Source organism: Ictalurus punctatus, chromosome 12 (genome assembly GCF_001660625.3).
Source record: "Ictalurus punctatus breed USDA103 chromosome 12, Coco_2.0, whole genome shotgun sequence".
Taxonomy (NCBI): domain Eukaryota; kingdom Metazoa; phylum Chordata; class Actinopteri; order Siluriformes; family Ictaluridae; genus Ictalurus; species Ictalurus punctatus.
In genome coordinates this window covers 13,410,546-13,436,062 of record NC_030427.2, presented here as the reverse complement: position 1 = coordinate 13,436,062, position 25,517 = coordinate 13,410,546, and the positions used below count along the sequence as shown (strand labels likewise).

Sequence of the window (25,517 nt, the reverse complement as noted above, 5' to 3'; positions counted from 1 at the left end):
CTGGGGTCAGATCACAGGGTCCCCCTGGAGCAGAGAGGGTTAAGGGCCTTGTTCAAGGACCAAGCAGTGATAACTTGACAGTGCTGGGTCTTGAACTCCTGACTTTATGATCAGTAATACAGAGTAATACGATCTGTTGAGCCACCACTGCTAATAAGTTTAGTAACAGTGTCTTGTGTTATGTGCTTGCCATGTTTCCTGTTTGAGTCCAATGCAACAGCTTCCAAATCAAGCCATGAGAATGCTTTCAATACGTTCTTCTTTTGAGATATTATTAAAGGCTATTCTGAATATACAGTATATATATATATATATATATATATATATATATATATATATATATATATAATTCTCTCTGTTGAAAAAATGATTGACATTCATACAATTTGTAATGGTTTTAATGCTTATGATGGTTGGGAATTATGTATTGGTTTTAATGGAAACTGTAATGGTCCCTGTGGTAATTTGTTGCCTTCTGTTGGTGGCATGTCTAGTGGATACCATTGGATATCATTTAGAACCTACATCCTTAATACTTCCTACTACATAATGGAAACCAGTTGGCAATGGTTTTAATGGGTAACAGCTCATTGGTCTGTAATGGTACGACCCCAATTACAAAAAAGTTGGGACGCTGTGCAAAATGTAACATTTAAAAAAAAAAAAAAAAAAAAAAAAAAAACAGAATGCAATGATTTGGAAATCTCAGCAACCCATATGTTATTCACAACAGAACATAGAAAACATATCAAATGTTTAACCTGAGTACATGTACCATTTAATGACTGGTCCCAACTTTTTTTTTACACGTGTTGCGGCCATCAAATTTCCAAATTACCTTATTTTTTTTCTTTAAATGGTACATTTACTCAGTTTAAACATTTGATGTGTTTTCTGTGTTCTACTGTGAATAACATGGGTTTATGATATTTGGAAATCATTGTATTGTTTTTATTTACATTTATTTACATTTTACACAGCATCCCAGCCTTTTTGGAATTGGGATTGTATTTGTAGTGGAAACCATTTGAATCTCAAATGGTTTCTGGGGGGGGGGGGGGGGGGGGGTGTCAGTAGGGTTGGGACACCCTGTATGCTGAATTTCTTATTAAAACGATGTCACTGGAAAATGGTGAGAAAAAAGGCTTTAGAAATGTAGTTACAGTTGCATTTTATATAGCACTTTTCTGGGCACTCAAAGCGCTTTACACTGTAAGGGGGGAATATCTCCTCAACCACCATCAGTGTGTAGCATCCACCTGGATGATGCGACGGCAGCCATAGTGCTCCAGAACGCCCACCACACACCAGCTATTAGTGGAGAGGAGAGGAGAGTGATGTAGTCAAGGGATGAATATTATTAGGGGGCCGTGATAGAGAAAGGCCAATGGGGGGAAATGTAGAAATGTATTTTCCTGTTAAACAGCGTTGTTGAGCAGCATGCTAGCCTGTCACCCTGTGGCACACAACCCCTAACCTCTCACAGGAACAGCAACAATACAGCACTAAACAACAAATTAACACCAAAATCACTCAACACATCACAAATACTTTTCTATAAAAAGATTAGAATAGAATTAGAATTTTAGAATTAGAATTTTAGACTGGAGGTTTACTTTAAAGTAAAGAAAGAAAAAAGGAAGAAAGAAAGAATCCAGTTTAATTTGTGGGTTGTTTTGCGCCGCCTGGTGGTCGCAGCTCCAAAGTGAAAGTGGATTTTCCTAAATGCGCCACAGTTAAGTGGAAGCACACAAACATCGGTCTTCACTCGGAGTTTACAGCCAGACAATCAAGTTTACTCGGTGGAGACGTTTTTCCTTTCAGGTTTTGCTCATTTAAACCAGGTTCAAGCATGGTTAAAGTAACATTTAACTCGGCGTTGGCGCAAAAAGAGCTGAAGAAAGGAGAAAAAGACGAGGCTCTAATCCCACAAGAAGGGGTGAGTTAAGTTTACAAAGGCCATGAAGACTTTATTTATTTATTTTTACGTAACACGTAGTAATAACACATTGTAACTCATTATTATAACTAATTACATGAAGCGTTAACCCGTATTTTAAAGCAAAAAAACAAGCGTTTAAATTAAAGAAGAATGTTTGTTCATTTATTTATTGCTGCATAAACAGTGTAGTCATCTGAAGAGGAAGAAAAAATCGCTAGCTATTATGCTAAATGTTTTATTATTGTTGGAAATATTTTAAAGGCGCAACAAAAGGGTGTTTGTAGAGCATTTTCAGTTTCAGCCTTACAAAAAAAAAAGGAGAGAGAGAGAGCAGACTGTGAAGAAAGAAAATGGCTGACCTGATTAAAAAAAACGGGAGCCAGGCGACATGGCCGGTTAGGAAGATTCACAATGCACACGTCTGCATAATTTTTAAATGTTATGGTTTAGTAAATGATTACACGTGTATTTGGGTAATTATTTGCTTGCTCTGCGTCCTCCAGAGTCGTGTTTTGTATTGCAGAACCGCGCAGGAGGCACAAACCGCAGTGTTTGAGTGAGCACTTCCGGTTTTCCCTCCAGGCGCCAGACTCCAGCCTTGTGTTTCAGCCGAGTGTGAAGCTGCTGCACACAAATCAGAGCAGATCAGATCAGACCTTCTGATCGTGATGAGTCAGTGTGATGTGGGCGAGCTGAGAGGGAAGGGGGGGAAAAAAGAGAAAAGGCTGTGAGATATTAATTATACAGAGAGAGGATCTCACTGCAGCTCTGCTCTTTTCAACCATCAGAATTCTGAAGGATCTCAAGGTATTGAAGTAAAGAATAAAGCAATAAGGAAAATAATCAACAGTGCCGTGGTGTGAACGGGGCCTGACGCAAACCTGAGCGTTACTGTTTTGAAGTGTTTTATTGCTCTTATACCACAGCACTTTGTCAACAATGGGCATTTTGTCATGTGTTAACGAACATACTCTTTGTCCATTTCTAGTTACGTTTTCTTTTTGTGGAGCGTCCTATCACCACATGCGTTATAGCAGCGATAAATACTCGTTCCGTCACCAGCCCCCCCCCCCCCCCCCCTCTCTCTCTCTCTCGCTTTAAAAACAGTGCAGCTCATCATGTTACAAGAAACCACTCTGTCCTGGTGCAAAGCTTAGTGTTAAAGAATCCTAACAGTGGAGACTCCTTCTGTCTTTTTTTTTTTTTTTTTTTTTAATAAATAAACGTTTTCCCCTATTTTCGCAACAATTTGTTCAATTATAGCTGGAACTACAGAGCTGCTGATATAGAAAATGAAGCAGCGTTGTTGTAAAATTATTACTTTGTGTCAGGTCACATCACACCATCCGGTCATCGATTATTTCCCTATACAAGCAAAATGCTTGGGTTTTTTTATATATATCTTTATCTTTAGACAACCGTTTCACAACATTTCCAAACAATTGATGTCACTACAGCCCCACTACAGTAGTATCAGATTGTTAAATCTCTAGTTAAAAGGATTGTCTCACTGTGGTATGCTGTCAGTAATTCCTCATCAGAACAGTGTGTGTGGTCTGATCAGGTTCCAGACGTCTCTCTTTTCTGCCACACGGCTGATCAAAGCCTAGTTGAGTCTTAAAAAAAAGCCTCATACCAGACCTCACGTTCCAACAAAGACCGTCTCTGTTAGGACAAGGGTTGTGTGTGTGTGTGTGTGTGTGAAAGGGTGAAACTCGTACCCCTGTTTCCGTGTTTGAGTTTCAGATTAGCAAGAATACGTCACCCGGAATATCACAGGCTCTGATCAAACCGTGTTTAGAGACGTTTATTGATTAATGGATTATTTGGAGCCTTTCCGCAACATAGTGTGCTCAGATTGGATTTGTCTCTCAGCTGAAGTCCATTTTTTCTCCCCACTTTGGATCACGGTTATCCGATGGTTAGTTTTGTATCCAAATGGAAACAGTTTGGGGTGTGTGTGTGTGTACGGAATTACTTATTTATATTAGGAATGAATATTATAACGGGGAGAATCCAGAAAGTTGTTCAGAGGATACTAGAGCACGGAGGCAGGAGACTTGTATAACGTTCAGAGGGGAAATTCGAACCTCTCGGGTGTTACTAGGTGAAAGGAAAGCAGGTGTGACTGTGTTCCACTGCAGGATTGCACCATCGTCCTGGGAGAAAGCAAGTCTCAGCTGTATACACACCTGCATTACCTCAGCGTTGTTCTCCTGACGCCACTTCAGCAGATACGCAGGATTAAAGGAGCAGCTTGTCTTAATAAATGCAAAATAAATGCATGAAGATATTTAAAAAAAAAAAAAAAAAAAAAACCCAGAGTGTTGTATAGAAATTTGTCAGCAATAACTATTTTTTGTTAACACTTTTTTTTTTTTTTTTAATCCATTTATGGTTACATTTAATGCTGTGGCACAGTTGTGATGCATCATAGGAGCAGTTCCCTCACATCCCCTCAATTTTGTTTCTCTCCTGAAGTTAATATGAGACAAATTTTTTTTTAAATTCCTGCAACTTGTTATGTGACCGAGAAAGCACAAACTCCTTCTCAAAGTGCCGACACTGGAAACTCCTTCCATAAACGTATCCTTACAGAATACGTCAGTGTTGATATAGCGTCTAGATCTTCTGGCTACGAAAAGCAAACTTTCCCATTCACTTTCTCTCTCACACACACACACACACATTTATGTGTAAATTATCTTCTTGGAAATCCCTTAAAATTTTTGGAAATCCCCCAGCTCGGCTCAAAGCGCTTTAGAAAACATGTAGAGGTTGTTGTAAATCTTTTGTATCGTGCAGGTTTACTTACAGTACGTCTATATCCTGTGTAATACAACAAAGGATTGAGGAAACAGTCCCTGAGTGCTTATTGTCAATGAAGAGAAGAGAATAGAAGTGCCTTTTAGTCCACAGTTGGCAGCATATTGTCAGAGCCGGGGGGACTAAAATAGGAAGCGCTGGCCATATCCTCTGTTATGACTGTCAGCAGCAAAGCGCGTTCTCCTAACCATCTGCTTTAGCTATCGCTGTTTGTGTCCTGGTCGTGTTCCAGAGCAGATCGACGCTCGTGGGTTTGGATTCAAATAACAGCCAGCTCATTCATTAATGCCTTTTGCTCTTTTGCAGTTGAATTGTATAAAAGCTGTTCTACAAAAATCTGTGGAAACAGAGATTATACTGATGACCAAAATAAACACTACCCTATATATATATATATATATATATATATATATATATATATATATATATATATATATATATATATTATACGGATGTGTGTGGGTTTTTTTTTTTTTTAAGTAGCATTGTCACAGGGTCCCATCCACACAAAAACAGCATTTTGGCTCATTGAAGCTTCTATTTATTAAAAAAATTATAAGCTTTGAAAATGTGTGTATGTGTGGACAAAAACCCAAAACTGGATATGTTATGTTTATTAGCAGTATTAACTCTGTGTGTGTGTGTGTGTGTGTGTATGTAGGATGTGGAGGAGGTCGTACGGGTCAGGCAGCAGTCTTGGGCCTGGTGCTGGTGCATGTGCCTGGGTCTGGCCTTCATGCTGTCCGGGGTGGTGGTCGGTGGAGCTTACCTGTACAAGCATTATATCATGGAGGTGAGAGAAAACACACACACCGTCTTAACATTTGCTTTCTTGGAGTACGTAGATGTATTTCAGCATTCATACACGGGTCTTAAATGTGAAATGTTTTGACGGAAGAGCTTGTGTAAATGATTATTGGCTCATGATGAGGAGGAGGAGGACGGTTAATCAGAAGCAGGAGATGTTTACACACACACAGGGTGCTGTCAGTGCCAAGCGCGACCATGATGGTGCTGTTGTTCCGCAGGAGGAGGGAGTGTATTTCTGCGGCGTTAGCTACAGCGAGGAGCGCTACATGATCCCCGACGACGACGACGCCGAGGAGCACGGCGCACCTCTCAAGAGACTCGACGAACGAGTCCGGATTCTGGAGAGCGAGCAGGTGGAGCTGATCAGCGTGCCCGTGCCAGAGTTCAGCGACAGCAACGCAGCCGAGATCGTGCACGACTTCGTCCTTGTAATCTCTCTCTCTCTCACACACACACACACACACGCACACACAAATAGGGTGTGTGTATATAGGTTGTATTCTCACTCAGCTTGGGCTATAGGCTAGAGGACACACACACACACACACCTCCTTTTAGTCTTTTCTAACAAAAACTGAACATTTCTCTTTTTATCGCTAAGTCAAAGTATTATCATGCAGCAAGTGTGTGTCAGTGTGTGTGTGTCAGGCTCTGTAGGGACCGCACCACACTCTGGATACACACTCTAAGCTAGAGGCTTTTCAATCACATGGTTATATAATGAGACATTAAATAAGAGCACACAGAAGAGCACGCGCAGTGACGCATTACTCACTCCCCCGCCCCTGCTCTGTGTTGTGTCTCTCTAGCGTCTGACTGCTTACCTGGATCTGAGTCTGAATAAGTGTTACATCACCCCTCTGAACACCTCCGTCGTCATGCCACCCAGAGATCTTCTCGATCTGCTCATCAACATCAAGGTAACTGACAAAGAAAGTCAAGGAAAAGAAAGAAGAAATAACACTGTGGATTTCTGCTGTTGTGTTAACCATATATATATATATATATATATATATATATATATATATATATATATATATATATATATATATATATATATAAAAAATAATGTGTGTGTGTAGGCTGGCACCTACCTGCCGCACTCGTACATGGTGCGTGAGCAGATGGTTGTGACGGAGAAGGTGGAGGATTTGGAGCAGCTCGGTTACTCCATCTACATGCTGTGCAAAGATAAAGACACTTACAAGCTACAGCGCAGGGACACCATACCAGGTGGGTACACACACACACACATACAGATCTACAAGTATATTCATCTTCACACAAGAACACATACCATGCACATTAGCACACATATTTTGCCATCATCATGTAGATATTAGTCAGAATAACAGAGTAACTTGGTGTCAGTATAAAAGTGGAGTGTGGTGATGCTCTCGTTCTCTCTCTCACAGGCATTCAAAAGCGCGAGGCGCACAACTGCCACAAGATCCGCCATTTCGAGAACAAGTTTGTGTTGGAGACGCTGATCTGCGAATAGTTTCAACACGAAGTAGTGTTTCTGAGAAATTCCACTCGAGTACAGTGAGATGTTAGCATGTCACCTCTGACCTCCTGCTCTTCCTGTTCCCTGTGTGTGTGTGTGTGTGTGTGTGTGTGGTGCTCTTCTGCTTTCTGACCTTTTGTTCTGTACAGCAGCAGGGTGGTGGAGACCGAAAGGAAAGTGTGTATCTAAAAGTGTGTGTGTGTGTCTCACTCTCTCTCTTTCTCTCTCGGAGTGAATTAACGATTTCCTGGGCTTTTTGTAAAATAGGGAAGATTATTTTGGTGGTAGTTTCACTTTGAGATCTGCTCAAGGAGCGCAAAATTAATTCCCCTGAAAGGACTTTAAAACACATTTTGTATAGCTTAAGGTGTGTGTATAAACACAAGGCAATAGAAATCACTTTTGTGTCTTTATAAAAACTGTGAAAATTATTTTATAAAGTCACAGGCCAGTCCAGCATATTGTACACTGGAATGTGTGAATATGTAGGAGATATACATATATATATATTTTGTCACAGTTTAACTTCACCATCTTGTACACTGGAGCTTCACAAAATAAACACAACTGTAGGAATTTTGTCGTATTAATTCTGTTGATTAGAGGTTGTTTTTCTTAACTTGCTTTTATTAACTGTAATATTAATCTAAATGTAACTGCATTAAGACATCAGGAAGAATCATACAGAAAGTTGATTTCAGACCTTTCACATTTCAGTTATTTGTGATTTAAATATTAAACCAGATTTAGAAGCGTTCTATGGTTTAGGTCGTATACCACAGATGTTTATTTCAGTTAAACATGTTGCGTTCATTTATTGTGGATAACATTTACAGTCGAAATGAATAAGTGTAAAAGGTTAACTCAATAAAACTGGACCACTTCATTTGTCTTGTGCTTTTTTTTGTTGTTGTTGCTGCTGCCTAGACAGAACCGTCCAAAAGAAACATCCCTATACAGTCCCCTCAAAAAGTATTGGAACAGCAAGGCCAATTCTATTGTTTTCGGTGTACATTGAAGACATTTGTGTTTGAGATCAAAAGATGAGTGAATCGATGGATCAGAATGTCAGCTTTCATTTCCTCATATTTATCTCTCAGCTGCATTGAACCAGTGTCCCAGTGGCATCACCAAACTGGTGCATTTTTCTTTTGTGATGCTTTTATTGCAGCCTCTTTCAGTTGTTGTTTATTTTAAGGGGGGTTTTCTCCCTTCAGTCTCATCGTCACGAGGTGAAATGCTGCTCAATTGGGTTATGGTTTGGTGATTAACTTGGTCAGTCTAAAACCTTCCACTTTTTCTCCCTGATTTCACTTCCTTTTGTTCAGTTGGCAGTGTGTTTTGGATCATTGTCTTGCTGCATGATGAAGTTCCTCCAGATTAGACGGAATGCATTTCTGTGTAAAGTGACGAACTGTTCCTGTAAACTTCTGAATTCATTCTGCTGCTACCATCATGAGCTCCATTAATTAATATTAGTGATCCTGTCCCAGAAGCAGCGGTGCAAGCCCAAGCCATGATACTACCTCCACCACACCTGAATGATGAGCTTGTATGTTTTGGATCATGAGCAGACCTTTTCTTTCTGATTCTTACTGCTGATGAGTGGTTTGAATCTTCTATAGCCTCTATATTTCTGCTGTTGAAGGCTTCTTCAAATGGTGGCTTGTGATTCCTTCACCCCTGCCCTGTGGAGGTTGTTGATAAGGTCACTAATTGTTGTTCTTGGGTTTTTCTTCAGAGTTCTCACAATGTTTGTCATCAACTGATGTTGTTTCCTTGACCGACCTGTTTCCATGTCTGGTTGTTAGTACACTAGTGGTGTCTTTCTTTTTGAGGTCATTCGAGATTGACGTATTGGCTATGCCCAATGTTTGGGCAATGGCTCTGATAGCTCTTGGCTCTTTTCTCAGCTTCAAAAGGGCTTGCTTTTCTTCCAGACAGAGCTCTCTGGTCTTTATGTTGGTTTATCCTTTTTAACAACAAATGCAGTCTTCACAGGCAAAACCTAGGGCTCAAACCAAGAGTACACATTCAGAGCTATTAATTCTTTCACCAATCATTTTAACAGGGCACACCTGGGTAGCAATAAACACCTACGTGTCATGTGTTCCAATATTTTTGATCACTTTTAACAATTAATTAATTGGGTGGGTTCAAACAAAAGTTTGTTCGAAAAATGTTCCAATTTTAACATATCTAAATGTAAAGATGAGAAAATGATAGCTGAATTCCAATCCATCATCTCCTTCATCTTTTGATCCCAAAAGTTTTCAATGTGTAGCGATAAAAAAAAGGATTGTCCTTGCTGTTCTGGTACATACAGAGGGAGCTGTGTGTGAAGAATTAATTGTGTGTTTAAAAAAAAAAGAAAAAAAAAGTGTCCTACATGAAAGAAAGGAATTTTGTGAAAATAATAACAACCATGTAAAAATGTCATTAAAAGAACACCCATTCCCTACACGTAAAAGGAAGTTAATCAGGGGGGGGGGGGGGGGGGTGTAAATAGAATTGTAAAATAATTGTTAAATTATTGTTGTGCTTGAATCACGTGGAAATGTTTAAAAATTAAATTACACAAAATGCAATTCACATAAAAACTTGTTTCAATGTGCTAAAACAGGGAAAAGTTCAACTCTCCTGAAAAATTCACGTGAAAATCATTTTTCACGTCCAGCGTTTGTTTAATGTGGAAAAATAAACAACGAACTAATCATGTGGAAGACTAAAAACTCATGCTCCACATGTGAACAATAACAGGGGGAAAAAATTGTGTGAATATTGTATGTAAAAACAACAAAAATGAAAACATCTTTAAAAATTAAATGAATAAAAATTTACGAGTAAAATGAAAATGTTTCGATTTTAAACCCTGAGGTTCTGAACAGAGCACGTGATGCAGAGTGAGAGTTGTGCAGACTAGATCAATCCAGTTTATTCTCCATCAGCAGAAAATAATAATAATAATAATAATAATAATAATAATAATAATAATAATAAAGTCACAGAAATGATCAACATGCAGGAGTCAGTTCACACACGATCACTAACCCTCCATAGAAAGAAAGAAAATTTGCACGGGCGAGCAAATAGTTCACAACCATCGGGATCACACAACACATTCATGCTCACATCACACTCACACACACACACTCTCTCTCTCTCTCTCTCACATACACACACACACACACACACACACACACACACACACTCTCTCACACTCACACTAACACATGTATAGACATCGTTGTACCTCATAGTGTCATAGTGTAAAAAAATCAACTTAAAAGAAGGAGAACAAACCACGGCTCTGTGAGGATGTTCAGCAGTTCGGGCTGGTTTCAGTTTCTTCCACTCACACAAACGCTTGTGCTATCTTCTCTCTGTGCTAACCTTATTGCAGATGAAAAGGGGAAGGGGAGGGTCTCTTATTCTTACGTCAGTCATATACACCAATATCATCATCATTAATAATAATAATTGTAATAAGCAATATAAGTATCACATCCACATAGTGTTGTATTTTCAAATCCAGAGCTGGTCCAAAAAAATAATTATTCTAGAGCTTCAGTTATTTTTCCCCACAAACACAAACAGCAGTGGCGCGAGCTGTGATAGAATCGTAAAGAATCTTCTTCATAAACATCTCTGACTATCTAGAAACACTTCTTTATGGCACGAGCTTAATTTCAATAGCTTTAGCAAACACACACACACACACACACTCACACTCACACTCACACAAATACAGAGAATCGGTAAAGTCTTCAATGTAAATCTCTGATGTAAAAGTGTCAATGGTAAGAAAGGAAACGGAAAACTCGTCCCGTCGTTTACGCTCCACTGTGCACATCTGACGGTATCCTTTGGTATAAACTACCGCTAAAGACTGCAAAGTGACGAAGTGGAATGAAAAGGGGAGAGGAGGAGAAAATAAATAATAAAGACTAGAGCAGACTAGAGCTGGGCAATGTGGGGTAAATTACTACAATCGATGTTTTAGAAAATGCCTTCATGAGGGTTCAAAGGAAAACTCTGCGCTGAATAACCGGCGTATTAATCTTTATAGTTAACGTTGGTCTCTTCACTTCTGACTACCCACAGTGAAGATTATCCGAACACGGCGATGCAGCGGCGCTTTAGTGATTTACTGTGTCTCAGTCTCTCATCTTCTCATGTGTGATTCTCCCTCAGGAAGGATCCACGTGTGAATCCTGACCTCGATGTCATCGAGGAGTCTCTGCCGTAACTCATTTCCTCTGCCGAAGCGTCATGTAGCTGCTCTGCGCTCTCTTCGAGGGAGTAGACATCTCTAATGCTCCTACGTTGGCTTTGGCATTAATATGATGCTGAACGTCGCTGGAAAACTGCGAATGAGAATAGAGGCCAGTTTGTTTTTTGGCGCCAACGACGATTCGCCATGATGTCAGCATGTGACACACATTATAGGCTACACATATTTATTCAGTCCATACAGGATTTCACTGAGGGGTTTTTTTATTTTGCAGAAAACTACCTGAATTGACGAAACTAATTTCACTGAATTGTTTTGCACGGTCTTTCGCAGTGATGTTCGTTGCTAAACGAGACCTTTTGGCTGTACTCATGCTCGACGCATGCGAATGGAAGAGGGCTTCGGCTGAGTGCGCGTTGTGATGACATCACATGGCGCCTCTGCCCAATTCTGCGGAAAATCTGCAGTAATTTAGAAAAATCGCAAGCTCCTCCGATTATCGCGGATTCTACTTGCTTTTGCGTTCAATTCTGCGATCGCAAAATCCTGGAGGGACTGTATAATGCGTTTCAGAGTAGAGTTTTCCTTTAAGAAACAGATGATTTAAGAGCAGTGAGCTGAAATAATTTTAACAGGCCCCGCCTATTTCTAGATTAATGTCAATCATTTGTGCCAGGTTTGCCCTGATTGGCTGTTTGCAGCGAGACCATTCATTATCAACATTTTCAGAGATGGTTGGGAAGTAAAAATCGGAATAATCGCCTAGCCCTATACTGAGAACAAGACTCCTTCCTTAATGAAAGAGAAAACGAATACTCCGTTTCATGTGCTGATCATGTTTGTGTCCACAACACTGAGTGACAGGAGAGTCGGGAAAGGAGGAGCTGAGAGACGACGTCCTTCTCACTGTCCTTCAGTAATCTCTCAGTGCAGGAAGGGGGAAAAAAATGTAAAAACGAGTCAAGGGAACAGAAGTACACAGTCTAGTTCACCTAGTGTCGAGCAAAACCAGCAGCAGGAACATTTAGTGTTTCTATAAGACTCAAATTAAGACAAAAAAAATGGTCCTTAAAAATCTTTAAGTCTAAATCTTACAAGATATCAGTCTCCCAACAATCACACACACAAAGTTCACTAATGAGATAGATCTGAGTCTGGAAAAAAAAAGAAACAAAATCTTCACAAATATACAGATGTCGATCGTCCTCTTTGTCACATGTCCAGATGTTGTTCTGTGTCAACTCTGGGTCAATGTGTGATGAGGTCTGTGCGTGTGAGCGTGTGTATGGATGTGTAAGAGAGAGGTTGTCGGTTGAGTGTGGGAGACGGAATGAGAGAGTGAGAGATGGAGAGCAGCTCCTCCAGGTGGCTCAGTCAGCGTAGTGCATGATGGACTCGACGTAGTTTCCGGGGAAGAGCCCCGTGGTGCCGCTCATGACGCCCTCGAACCATCCGTCGTCGTTCTTCTTGATGACGTAGATGATCGCTCCTTCCTGGAAGGACAGCTCGTCCTCTTTGTCGCGCGTGTAGTCGTAGATCGCCACCACTGGGAGGACAAAAACGAGCAGAAATTACAGAGGGCAGACAAAAAAACGCCCCGAAAACCTGCCATAGTCTAGTGTTCATCTCGCTATTCTGCAACAAAATGAGTTAATTATTGGCACCCCTGGTGAGATGGGATTTGAGGGAACGTAATGATAATGTCATTAAGCCCAGTTTAACCCCTAACTGATTATTTTACTATACATCTTTTTTTTTTTTTTTTTTACACCTTATATTTTATCATATTTTACTTTTACTACATTGCACTATTTTATTCATATATTTATTTATTATTTAAATCTATTGCTTGTTTATTTTACCTCACCATACGTTATTATTATTGCTAATCGACTCTAGAGGAATTGGCACCCTATCTAACCATCTAACTCTAAAAGTATTAGCAACCTATCTACCTACCCTACCATGACTCTCGTTTTCTTAAAACTGCACATTACCTTGTTTTCAAACTGATTACTATTTAAAACTTTCAGACGGCTAACAAGCTAAGATCAAAGGTTGTATTGATGAACTTTACCTATCTAGTTAATAATAATAATAATAATAATAATAATATCATCATACAATATATCGTATCAAGTTTTATTATTTATTTAACTATTATTTTATTTGATACTACTACAGCCCACCCTTGTCTACTATTGTCTGAGAAGGGTTCAAATTGATCAAAATGCGTAACCGTTGATTGTAACCATTGGTTTATTACATTTAAATGTTCATCCAGTTATGAGTACCTTATTTAAATAAAAAAAATATTAAAAAAAAAAAAAAAAAAAGGAAGGATCCCTAGAACATTTCTCCCAGCACTGTACAGGATGCTATTTTTTTGTGCTTTTTGTGACTTTTTATGTTATATAATATAGGTACAGTTAAAGGTAGAGTTTGTAAATGTTTAAAAAGTGTTTCGATCTTAAAACTTTGTCAAGCTTTGCTTTAGAGCTTAATCTTCATTGGTGGAACACTTTCATTTCTTGGAAAACTGTGATCTAGCTTCACAAAAGGCTCGTTTCCTGGCCAGGAAATTAGCCTCTCTCCCATCTGCACAACCCAAACGTGCCAGGTAGGTGAACCATAGAGTTGTTTTCTTGTTACGGAAAATTCACTATGTTGCCCAAATGTCTGTATTGAACATCATATTATCATAAACATGCTTCATCACTGTTTTGAAACAAAGCCATTTTAAAAACCTTTCTCCAGGTAGCTGCGAGGAGCCCATGGCGGATCCTCCTCGGCATACGGGTCACTGTACTCCACCACTGCCGACTCTTCGTCCTCGTCGCCCTCCTCATCCTCATAGTCCTCTGGTGGAGGCGGGGGCGGAGCAGAGTCCACAAACGCCAGCTCTTCCGCAGGGGGCAGAGGAGGAGGTGCGTCTGAGACTGAAGAGCAGAGGAGACATGAGAATGATTAGAGACAACACAGACTGGTGTGAATAAAACCTAGCACATGCGAAACTACACAAGTAACACACATGGAATCAGACGATTGTACAGAAGTATAGCATGCGCTACCCAACACCCCTACACCCAATCGGACTATACAACAGACTAATCTTTTATTTAACGCTTCTAATCCTAGAAGTAGTAAGCGTGGAGCGAACACTGCATGCATACGCGCACACACACACACACACACACACAGTTTAAACTGCACACTTACTGGTCTCCTGAACCCGAGCCACAAAGCCCATCAGAGGCAGCTGGGGTGTGATCTGTAATATGGAGGGAGGAGGCGGTGCCATGGAGGCTACCAAAGATGAAGTAATGTATAAGAAGTGTGGTGGAGGGTTGGTGAGGACAAAACCAGAAAACAGAAATTTTAACGAAAGCTCATCTTGGGTCAGAGAAACCACATTTAGGGTCACTCTCAATAGAAAAAGAAAGAAAGAAAATAAACCCAAAACAACAACGACAAAACACACAACAGCCCACCTTGGTTCTGGTTGTAGTGTGGTCCTCCGTTAAGCTGGGTCTGGCTCATGCTTACGTGAGTGTTCTGAGGTGCGTTGCTCGGCTGATTGGTGACCGAGGACGGCCTGCGATACGGCAGAGACCCGCCTACCGAGGGTGTATTTTGCCGTGCCATTGGTCGGTTCATGCTGTAGAACTGAGGTCCATTTCCTAGAAGGCAGAATAAGAGAACGCTCAAAATCAAACGTACTGAATGAGGAGTTTAGAGCCGATTACACAAACACATGCTGTCTGACGTCTGCAGTTTCATTTTGCACTAGAGGCTGATGGAGCTAACAATTAAGGCAAAACCTGCCATATCTAAATTCAACAAACCTTCATATACTTGCTTCAAATTATTTTATGTAGGGTAATATTAATACATATAATTTATCTACCTATCTAGCTACTCATCTCGGAAATCTGTCTACACTATAGGCCCAAGAGTATGTGTACACCTGACCATCACGCCCATCGTACGGGCCTTCCCTAAACTGTTGCCACAAAGCTGGAAGCACACAATTATACAGAATGTCTTTGTATTACAACTTCGGTTCACTGTAACTAAGCAATGCGATGCCCAGGTGCACAAAGCGAGCTCCATGAACACATGTTCAAGTGGAAGAACTCAAGTGTTCTGCACCCTCAACCCCACTGAACACCTTTGGGATGAACTGGAACACCAACTGCACCCCAGGCCTCTTTGCCCAACATCAGTGCCTGACCTCACTAATGCTCTTGTATCTGAATGAACACAAATCCCCACAGCCACGCTCCAAAATCTAGCTGAAAACCTTCCCAGAAGAGTGGAGCTTATTATAAGAGCAAAGGGGGACTAAATCTGGAACGGGACGTCCAACAAGCATATATGATGGGTGTGATGGATAGGTGTCCACATACTTCTTGGTCAGACCTTTCATTTAAGCTTATTCTGCTTGCACAAATTGAGAGATGCATGAAGATTCTAAAAAAAAATTTTTTAAAATAAAATAAAAAAAAAAAAAGAAAAAGAAAGAAAAAGAAAAGAAAGAAACACACACAACCACCAACAATCCATGGAGGAGAAGAGGAGGGAGCGGTAATGTGACGATCACAGCTGATATATCTGACACAAGAGCAGGAAATAAAGATGATCACTACAGAAGTACAAGTGAAATGACACAATAAAAAGCACAAAGGAAGTGGAACCTGACACCAGTCAAGCCTTGGACGTGAACAATATAAAAATGGAGGTAGGGTGTTTACAATATTTCTTGACTAATGATGACCCAAATGAGGATGTGGCACAGGAACACGGGCGATGAGGGTAGAAGGGACAACTCACCTTGCGCGGTCACGGTGCCGGTGGTGGGGGGCAGTTGTGGGGGAGGAGGGATCTCAGGGGGAGCAGGAGGGGCAGCAGGAGGTGTGGGTTCAGGGGTAGGAGGAGGAGGAGGTGCTGGGGGAGCCGGGATAGACACACTGGGAGGGGGCTTGGGGGGGTTTGGGGATGTGGAGGAAGTACCTGCTACAGAACAGGCCGCAGAGCGAGGGAGCAGAGCGGAAGAAGAGAGGAAGAACGGAGAGGTCAGGAGCAGAGAGAGCACAAAACGTGTAAGACAGCAAGAAGGAAGAAACACAGGGAGAAAGAAAGAGCTGGTAGTAGTAGCGCAGATCACGTGTCAGTCATAAGAGACAACAATTACAGCAACGTTTACACATATTCAACGAATTATAAATAATAATGATCGACTGAGGTCAATTTCCATTTCAATTTCATTCACTCATCTACAGTAAGCACTTCATCCTGCTGAGTCTGTCCCGGGAACACCGGATGTGAAGCAGGAATACACCACCACACACACACACTTATTTAAACCTGGTGGTACTTTAAAGGCCGCTTGCACACCTATGAAAAGGATTACCTTGCTTACCTGGGAAAGCAGTGGGAGGGGCCGGCGTCGGCACGGCAATAGGCACGCCCACACTGCCACTTCCGCTGTTCTCTCTGCTGCTGCTGCGACTGCTTGGGTGACTTCCTCCGCTACTGCCACTGCTGAAATAGCATACAGAGAGAGAGAGAGAGAGAGAGAGAGAGAGAGAGAGAGAGAGAGAGAAAAACACAAAGGAAAGAGATTTTCTAATGTCTACTCACATACAATCCAGCATACTTTGGGGTGGGGGGTGTTTGGGAATCAGGTTAAACACAGTGCTGGGCAAACAAACAAACAAACAAACAAACAAACAAACAAATAAATAAATAAATAAATAAAATCAATAGCACTTCTCTACTTTTTCAGGAAGGTGACCTTTGGCAGGACGGCAGCTATAAATTTCATTCAGTCCAGGACGATCAATAAGCTTTGTAAGGGAAAGCCACAGGAAAGAAACAGAACACTTTAAAAAGGGTTTAAAATAGCACCGTGGACCAGGAAGCGATTCACTGATCCCGTTAAGGCCCGGAAACTCGAGCGTCTGCATTTAATTCTACGTTTATCCCTTTTCCAATGACAGCGTGCGTGTAGTAACATGCTGCTGGGAGCTGTGTGAAATATCATCTTGCTCTTGCTGTTCCTTTCAAGTTGATCCTTTACAGAAGTCTGGGAGTAAGAGTTCTGCTCAAAGAGACAAACAGGAAGGAAAAAAAAGAAGCAAAAAAGATGCTGAAAGAGAAACAGGAGAAAGGAGTGTGAGGAGAAAGAGAGCGCAAGAGAGAGAGGTCTTCTTTAAGGATGTCATGACTATTTCAAAGGTCAGAGGACGAAAAAGTAAAAAAGACAGAGAGAGAGAAAGAAGGAAAGAGGAAGTTAGTGAGTGGCTAGTTAGTGATTTTCAGCACCAACAAAGACGAGACACAAAAAGACAAGACAGGTTAATAACACACAGAGCTGCAGAGACAGAGAGAGAGAGTGAGAGAGCGAGAGAGAGAGTGAGAGGATGGGTAAGTAAGGGGTAATGTTTCCTCAGATAGAATATCGCCTCTATGAGTTCTAAGTGTGGTGGTGGTGGTGTTGTTGTTGAGATGTGTGTGTGTGTGTGTACCTGTACGTGCGGGTCCTCTGATTAACGGAGGCGGTGCGTGCCGGGCTCTGGAGGGGCGGAGCTGTGTTGCGGGTCGGGCTCGGCACATAGTCGTTAGGAATGACGGGGGGGCGCACGGGTTCGAGCGTCCTGTATGGTGAGTGGCGCCTGCCGGATGGGGGCGGGGTCACAGTTTAACATCTCTTGATGGCAATTTAAAAAATAAAAAAAAATAAAAAACGCCCCGCCCCACCCCACCCCCTTAATGACATCTGATCATTTAGAACCGTAACTGAGTGACTGACAGCTATGTTACCATGGCGAAGTTGTGAAGGAGCAGGGCATGAGGAGAAGAGAATCACACAATAAAAAGGGGTGCAACAGGAACAAAACATCAGCATTAAGTACACAAGGACATGAAATGCACGACGTTCTGAATAGGACAAAGCGACAGTTTACAGAATGTTTTCCAGCACGGCCTGTCAGGGAAGAAAAGCGCACACGTTTAAAGGGAAGAGAAAAACACAAAACGAGTCCCAGAGTCCTCAAGTGAAAGAGAACAAGAGACAATAAAGCTTTTGTGAGTGAGACTTTCCAGGAGCAGCTGGACTTGAGCATAACGTACTGTAAAATAACAAAATCCGAACCGAAACAGAAACCGTGGACGAGAAACGATGTTTTCTGACATGAATTCGTTAGTTTGCAAAGTGGGCCTTAGAAAAAAGTGTCATCTGTATCGATCAATTAAGAAACAAACTCCACCTCAAGTCTCTGATCATTCCCATACAAGAAATGTCCGAATGGGCGTGGTCTAATATTTTAATGAGCACAATTGTTTGGACCAGTATTATCTCACGTGAAGTAAGAAATGAGTCCGTGTCCACTTCAGGAGAAGAAACGATTGCAATCCAATAAACCAGCACTCTCTCTCATTCACACACACACACACACACACACACACACACACACACACACACACACACACACACACACATACCCAATAGTGCCCTTCCCCGGGCCTGGAGGGCTGGGTGGTTTCTGCGTAGGGGCACCTGTGCGTGGGGTCGTGCCTGCTTTCATGTTCTGAGCGTTCACCTGTAAAATTCAAACGTCAAGGTGTGGCTTAGACTGTCCTTACTCATAAATCTACAACACACACATACACACATATGCAAAGAGATACCTGGACGACGCCTTACCTTGAACCTTAACAACCACTACATTGTTACGAGGCAACAGAGAGAAAAGACACAGAGTGTTAAGAGTGCAGAGGATTAGATAAACACACGTGAGTTCCACGTAACAGCAAACAGCAAGGTTAGAGAAGCTTTAAAGAAAATGTTATTGCTATTAAACGTAAACGTTTCGCGCCGGTGTACCTTCACTCCGTGTCCTACGTCGTCCAGCAGGCTGTAGTCGATAGGCTTGCGGATGTAGCGCACAGGCCTCTCGGGATTGGCCGGAGCGATGATCTTGTGTGTGCGAGAGGTATTCTTATTGGTAGTGAGGATGCCAATTTCACGCCTGGCCACCTTCTCTTTGTGGATGTCGACCGTCTAGAGAATGAACAAACGCCGGGTCTCATCTGTCAAGTCTTTTCGAAAAAGTCACGCGGAAACGTTTGCGCAGCCAAACCCAACTAAAACTTCCCGCCAGATTCAAAGTTCAAGGTTCTCCGTATATGTACGTTCACACAAACTCGGGAGATCTCGAACGCGTTTTTTTTTTCCCCGGAATGTTCTGAATTTTCATGAACACAGTGTTTCTTATGTAAATGCTCCTATTAATAAATCGTTTTGTATTGATTGTGATCAATGAGGCCCACTGTCCCATTAACTACAATAATAAATTTGTATTGAGCTTTATTCAAAATGGCCGCTGTGCGAATTATATGGGCGAGCAATGCAACAACAAAAAAAGTCAATCACAATATTCTAAAACATGTATATACCTACATATAAACATATATTCTTATATACTATATTTATGTCGTCATGTACATCACCCAGCCCCACATGTGTGTACCTGTGAGATGTGGTTGATGGAGGACTCCATGCGGCGTAGCTGAGACGCCTGGATATCGAGCATCTGCAGCACATTGTTGGCGAGTGTGTTGATCAGGTAGGCGACGCTGGCCAGGGATTGAGTAGTGTAGCTTTTAGTCTCCTCTAATGCTCTCTGCTTATCAGGAGACTGCAGAGAGAAACGAGGAGGACAGATTAACGCCGGAGCGTAATTAATGACTCCCACTCGGTGACATGATGCCAAGTGATGACAGGAAGTGATGCGTAGTGTACCCTGTACTTAACAGGGTTTCCATCCACCTGCTTTTAAAAGAAACACTCAAGAGATGTTTGTCTAATCCTTATCTCTATCCACGGTGAATAAATGGGAAATAAACAACTGGAGTTTGAAACATTTTCGCTTGTCTAATGAGGAAATTCAGGGATGTTTGGCATTTCTATTCCAACACCAACTTCTTCTCCATCGCTCTCTCTCTCTCACACACACACACACACACACACTCATTCATGACTGATCTCCAAGTGACAGAAAGAGCGTGAACATCGAAACCAATCACAAACCAGAAAGCCATCATCCAAACCCACGGTAGGGTGCCACCTTATTGGTCGCCTTAAGCCGTCAATCATTTTGTGCCAGTGTAACCATGGTGACGCTGTCACTTGGACGAAGTGTGGACGATAAATGGGAGAGGGTGTAAATGCACACGTGTGTGTGCGTGCGAGGAAACGTGGGCGAACGGATACTGAATAGTGCAATTTATCGTTTTTTTTATAAAGACAAAAATATATCCTGATTATGCAACTGTTAAAGAACCAGGTGTACATTTCTGTATCTGTGCTCCTTTTTTTGTTGTTGTTCTGTTTATTTGTTTGTTTTTTGCCCTGGACTTTTTAATATTAAAAATGAAAGAAGTGAAGAGACATGTTACACAGCTTACTTACTTTGTTGTATGCAGGCCTGCATACAGAGGTTTAAAAATAGATATAGACAGCAGGCTTTTAAAATAAATGGAGCACGCTGCCATTTAAAGAAACCCCATCTCTGAGGAACACTCTTTTCTCTTCACAATTCCCTCTACACTTCACTACGTTATCGACTCGTCGTACGCTATACGGACGTGACCTCGATCGTTTTTGCTGACCTCGATATCACCCATTACCACTGTTTCAGCTGTTCATGCTGCTTCTGTCGTCTCGTCTGCTCTAGGGCTGTCAAATTAAAATTCGAACTTCGAATACTCGTCGAATTTAACGCACATTCAAATGCAAAAACTGCGTGCATTCGCATTTATGATATAATCGATGCATTAACAATGTTTTTTAAGGAAGAAAAATCTAGAAAGAATAGTTCTAGCGTTTCAAATAATCCAGTCATAGTCAGTAATGTCGGGGATCGAGCCGCTTAAGCTGAAGCTTAACAGTGAATGTACACTGGTAAACTGAAGCGCTTTACTAGCGGGTTAATTAACTCACCCAAACGCATCTTATACACCAGAGGTTCTCATCCCCCCACGCCTCCCCTATCATGGGGCACTCCCCCCCCACCTTGGAGGAGACCAAGTATAATGATCATCTATTCTATATAAAATCTATTTATATATCACCTAATATCTAATCTGTTTTGATAGATTTTTTTTCAACTTTGTGTTTTTGTACTTTTTTCATTACTTTTCATAACTTGTTCTTTTTTAAATAACATTTATAAAACTATATAACGGACAGGTATGGAACATGAATGATCAGAAATGTTTCTGAACACTATAACTACTTTGAACAAGAGAAGTAGGCTGTAATAACGTGGACTATTTTACATGTAAAACATTCTAAAAACATTCGCATGTGAATGATGTAAATTGGGATGAAGGATGCATTTCCTTACTGACATTGTTAAACCTCCGGCTCTCAGACTCTCACTGAACAGAGCAGATGCAGAGAAAGGTGTGAAGCCTCGTTTATACTTCCACCTGACTCCGCACCGCGAGCCTCCACTGATTGTGCGCGCACCTCCCCAAACGGATGGGGCGTTTATACTTGACGCGCTCGCCGCTGTAATAATCTTTGAAACGAAAGGGTACGACTCGAGTAATCGTCCTATAAATCAGCAGGAAGTAGCTGAGAGAAGAAGCAGTTTGTCGGAACAACCATAGCAACGCTTACAAACAAGGCGTCCCGCGTGGAGTTGCTGAATGCTGAGGAGGAATCGTCGTGTTTGTTGTTGACGATGTTTGTTTTCAGTAAACTTCACTAAAACCCAGTGTGAAAAAAGAGAGCAAAGAATCATATAAAACCCAATAAACCTTGAGATTATCACTTGTCACATTACAATAAAATACAGCTATAAATATGAGAACATGTATAAAACTAAATTGAAAGCCGATTTTTGTATTTTATTCATTTCATTAAGATTTTTATTAAACATGGACATTTACTTTCTTGAAATATACTGTCAGTGTAGGCTTATTTTGTAAATGTGAGCAATTACTGTAGACATAAGCAAAAAGTGGGTGTTTCCTGTAAATGTCATTTCTCACATTTACAAAATCAGGTGATAATGTTCGCCCATCAGTGTAAAAGTCTCTATGTATAGAGACAAAAGAAAGATATTACAGAATGAACACTCTGTATGTTCTCCCATCAGTGTAAACGTCTCTATGTATAAAGACAGCAGAATGAGGTTTAATCAGGGTCTGATGGTTTAGTGTAGTGACTGTGTTTATTTGTGCAGATACTGATGAATGAAAACATGGTACACCACCAAAAAAACCTTTCAGCTTTGGCTTTATTCTTTCAACAGTATGTACAAAGCAAATCAAAACCACTATTTTTAAAAACCTTTCCATGAATTTTGTGCCATCTGGATCTCTCTATGGTCCCGCATGGATGGATTATAGAGATGCCTGTACAATCGTACCTTTCGCAAGAGTCGCCTCCACGTCATTCATTTTCAGACGCGGCACCACGCAGCAAAAAAAAAATGCCATGCACACCGCCACGCAGAATGAGGCCTCGCACATTCAACGCGCTCGAATGCCCACTACGCAAGGACATCATTTTTGGCACGCGCTCCCTCGCGCTATTGCGGAAGCGTTAAGCATAAACCAGGCTTAAGTGCAGCGGGAAAGCAAGACCTCGCACTTGCAGGACAGTATTAGCGACACTTTGCTAAAGTTTGTCCAAAAAGTCACTAGATTTGTCATTAGGCACTGTTTTTTTGCAAAAAAAAGTCTCTAAGTTGGCAGCACATGTCTGCACTGACAGCTAGATACAAGGCAGATAAGCTCCACCTCTCCCCAGCTAAAAGAAAATACAGAGGGAGAGGAAACGCAGGGTTTTTCATTTACGCACATTATAATTGAAAAGCAATAAAATACACAGAGTCCCCAAATGATGCCCTATCTATGTTTTTTTTTCTTTAAAAAAATAAATAAAATAAATTCTCACACCCCCGTGTTGAGAACCACTGCGTTAGAGAATCATGGCACAATATTTTCTTCCTATTGCCCAATCCTACTAGGTGTGGAAAGATGATGGACGACACTTTCCGATTCAACTAACAAATGTTTTATTTGTCCACAGCCATCCCCAAAACTGACACACGGATCGCTTCCTTCACACAAACACCCACAACGGCTTCCTGAAACTTAACACCGTAACACTAATTACCGAGCCGTACAGATTCTGTCTTTTCATTACGCAAAAAAAAAACAAAACACCTTTCTCTTTCGAGAAACTCAATCTGAACCGGTGAGGCGATGAGGAAGTGAAATGAAAACGAAGCCATAGGTGAAGAGCACACAGAGACAGAAGGTAAAATAGAGGAGGAGAAAACACTTGCAGTGGAGAATAAAATAAGCAAAATAATATATAATGAATGCCCTACACTCCAGGTGTGTAAATGATACACACCTGTGTTTCCTGCTGCTTCAGGAATGAACAAACACTCACCAACATACTAAAAACATGTGTGATGCTTTTGGTCTCCGAGGAGGAATCTCACATCACTAGACTGATCTACTCAAACAAAAGTTAGGCTACACACACACATATACACACTCCTTTTCCCCCCTGAGGTAACCTTCCAAAAATAATTGTCATAATTATGTTAATGGAGACAAACAAGGTATAAAGATGCTTTGCATAACCAGTCTGTCGTGTTCGAAGTCACTGAGCAAACACACTTTACTAAAATATCTATTGTCCTTCAGACACAGCGTTTCAATAATGTGTGTGGTTTAGTGTGCAGTGTGACACCACCGTCCCAACTCCACACCGATGAACTCCTCCTGGTCAATGTACACTGCATTTTTTTTTGTTATGCAAATTAAAAGCCAACCCCCCACCACTACCATTTTCATAGGAAAATGGTAGTTTTGTGTTCTTGCTGATCAAAATACTGGACATAAATTAAACACTGTCGTCTGGTAACACTACGCAGTAAAGGGATTGAAGGAAGGAGTCTCCAGCATCCACGCTTTGTCAACAGTCAGAGGTAAAGCTGTAACTTTTTTTTTTTGCAAAGCTTTCCACCATGGGAAAGTCTTCAAAACTGACACGTTCTTGCTTCCTCTGTTCTCCGTCAGCATGACAAGCTTCACTGGTTGTGAGAGAAAGTATAATAGCGGCTGGTGAAGGGACAACTTGGACAAGCAAAAAGGGACAAGCACGCAAAAATGTCCCCCCTGTGACGTCACCGCGGGACACGACATCTCACGTCTCACTGGGAATAACGAAAATACACCACCAACCAACACATTAGCAACGGAATGAATAAACACACCAAAGATATCTCTAGCTAAACAAATTTATTATATTTTTTGGTAGACTTCTCCTTTAATATGTATGACTTTTTTATGCAAGATATTTTTCTTCCTAGTACTGTATCTATAATTCTAGCTTGTGGGTGTCTAATGCGAATCAATTCCTCGATAAAATATATATATGTTATTGACGTATAAATGCTGTAACTGTTAGAAATAAGCCAATACAGAGCTACTAGTGAGCTAGCTTTATAACGACACACACGCAGCATTAGGCGTTAAATTCTACAACAAAATGGCCGCTTAATACAACTAATAAAAATACATATTTTACGCGTCTTGTTCAAACATTATAGCTTTACATAATTATTATAATAATAATTAGCACGTCGTTATATAACGCAACACAGCCATACTGTCGTCGACCAAGCTACCGAGTTAGCCTAGCTAGCATCAGTGGCTGTTTGCATCATTCCACAGCAGTCAACAGCACTCAGTGGCTCAATCCCAAACAGCAGCCTACAGTGTTGCACTGCGCACTACACGTGACGTAAAAGTCATTACGTCACGCCCTATGTAGCGCACACCTCTAGGCAGTGAGCAACCATTTGAGATTCGACCATCATCATTTCGATCCTTCCGAGCAATGTTTACTACGCTGGAGGTTCTTTATAAATTCTTGTAAGATTTGGCGATTACCTGAATGTAATTGCTCTCGCAATATTCGGCGACTCGCTCTAAATTCGCATAGCTGTCCAGTAAAGCTCCTCTGCCCGCAGGAATCTCCTCTTCCAGAAGCATTTGTAACTCCGCCATCTTCACATCTTTTTACTAGCTGCCTGTCACACAATCCCAGGATTTCGGGAGCGCACCGCGCGTGCGCGTTGCAGAGCAGTACGCATGCGCGG

The 25,517-nt window shown here is 41.3% G+C and overlaps 2 protein-coding genes and 1 long non-coding RNA gene across 12 annotated transcripts; 1 reads left to right on the top strand and 2 right to left on the bottom strand.

The window, feature by feature from the left end:
• Nucleotides 1-1,705: 1,705 nt before the first annotated feature.
• Nucleotides 1,706-7,971, top strand: itm2ba (integral membrane protein 2Ba). 2 transcript variants are annotated; one of them, XM_017481307.3, is made up of 6 exons: nt 1,706-1,939; nt 5,430-5,561; nt 5,749-6,006; nt 6,388-6,498; nt 6,661-6,811; nt 6,994-7,971. In XM_017481307.3, exons 1-6 carry the CDS (start codon nt 1,853-1,855, stop codon nt 7,077-7,079), a joined length of 825 nt encoding a protein of 274 aa, XP_017336796.1. In that variant the 5' UTR covers nt 1,706-1,852; the 3' UTR covers nt 7,080-7,971. The 2 variants fall into 2 exon arrangements, with proteins under 2 accessions (XP_017336796.1, XP_017336797.1); XM_017481308.3 differs by having other exon boundaries at nt 1,709-1,939; nt 5,797-6,006.
• Nucleotides 2,322-3,595, bottom strand: LOC124628758 (uncharacterized). The gene is made up of 2 exons (XR_006983424.2): nt 3,454-3,595; nt 2,322-2,634 (listed from the first exon to the last, which is right to left on the bottom strand). It is a non-coding gene; the product is annotated as an uncharacterized LOC124628758 (long non-coding RNA).
• Nucleotides 7,022-25,489, bottom strand: abi2b (abl-interactor 2b). 9 transcript variants are annotated; one of them, XM_053684271.1, is made up of 12 exons: nt 25,309-25,489; nt 19,854-20,021; nt 19,208-19,384; nt 19,028-19,045; nt 18,826-18,923; nt 17,850-17,996; nt 16,742-16,863; nt 16,153-16,332; nt 14,811-14,999; nt 14,539-14,625; nt 14,067-14,258; nt 7,022-12,865 (listed from the first exon to the last, which is right to left on the bottom strand). In XM_053684271.1, exons 1-12 carry the CDS (start codon nt 25,423-25,425, stop codon nt 12,690-12,692), a joined length of 1,671 nt encoding a protein of 556 aa, XP_053540246.1. In that variant the 5' UTR covers nt 25,426-25,489; the 3' UTR covers nt 7,022-12,689. The 9 variants fall into 9 exon arrangements, with proteins under 9 accessions (XP_053540246.1, XP_017336785.1, XP_017336786.1 ...); XM_017481296.3 differs by lacking the exon at nt 16,153-16,332 and having other exon boundaries at nt 16,733-16,863; nt 25,309-25,488; XM_017481297.3 differs by lacking the exon at nt 16,153-16,332 and having other exon boundaries at nt 25,309-25,487.
• Nucleotides 25,490-25,517: the final 28 nt, after the last annotated feature.

Bases quoted from the DNA above. Each gene is read 5' to 3' on its own strand.
- itm2ba (XM_017481307.3), top strand. From the start codon at position 1,853: ATGGTTAAAGTAACATTTAACTCGGCGTTGGCGCAAAAAGAGCTGAAG. The intron at 5,562-5,748 runs GTGAGAGAAAAC...ACACACACACAG, and splicing joins ACAAGCATTATATCATGGAG to GGTGCTGTCAGTGCCAAGCG. The intron at 6,007-6,387 runs GTAATCTCTCTC...GTGTCTCTCTAG, and splicing joins TCGTGCACGACTTCGTCCTT to CGTCTGACTGCTTACCTGGA.
- abi2b (XM_053684271.1), bottom strand. From the start codon at position 25,425: ATGGCGGAGTTACAAATGCTTCTGGAAGAGGAGATTCCTGCGGGCAGA. The intron at 17,997-18,825 runs GTATGTGTGTGT...CCCATCCGGCAG, and splicing joins CCGGGGAAGGGCACTATTGG to GCGCCACTCACCATACAGGA. The intron at 14,259-14,538 runs GTAAGTGTGCAG...TCTGCTCTTCAG, and splicing joins GGCTCGGGTTCAGGAGACCA to TCTCAGACGCACCTCCTCCT.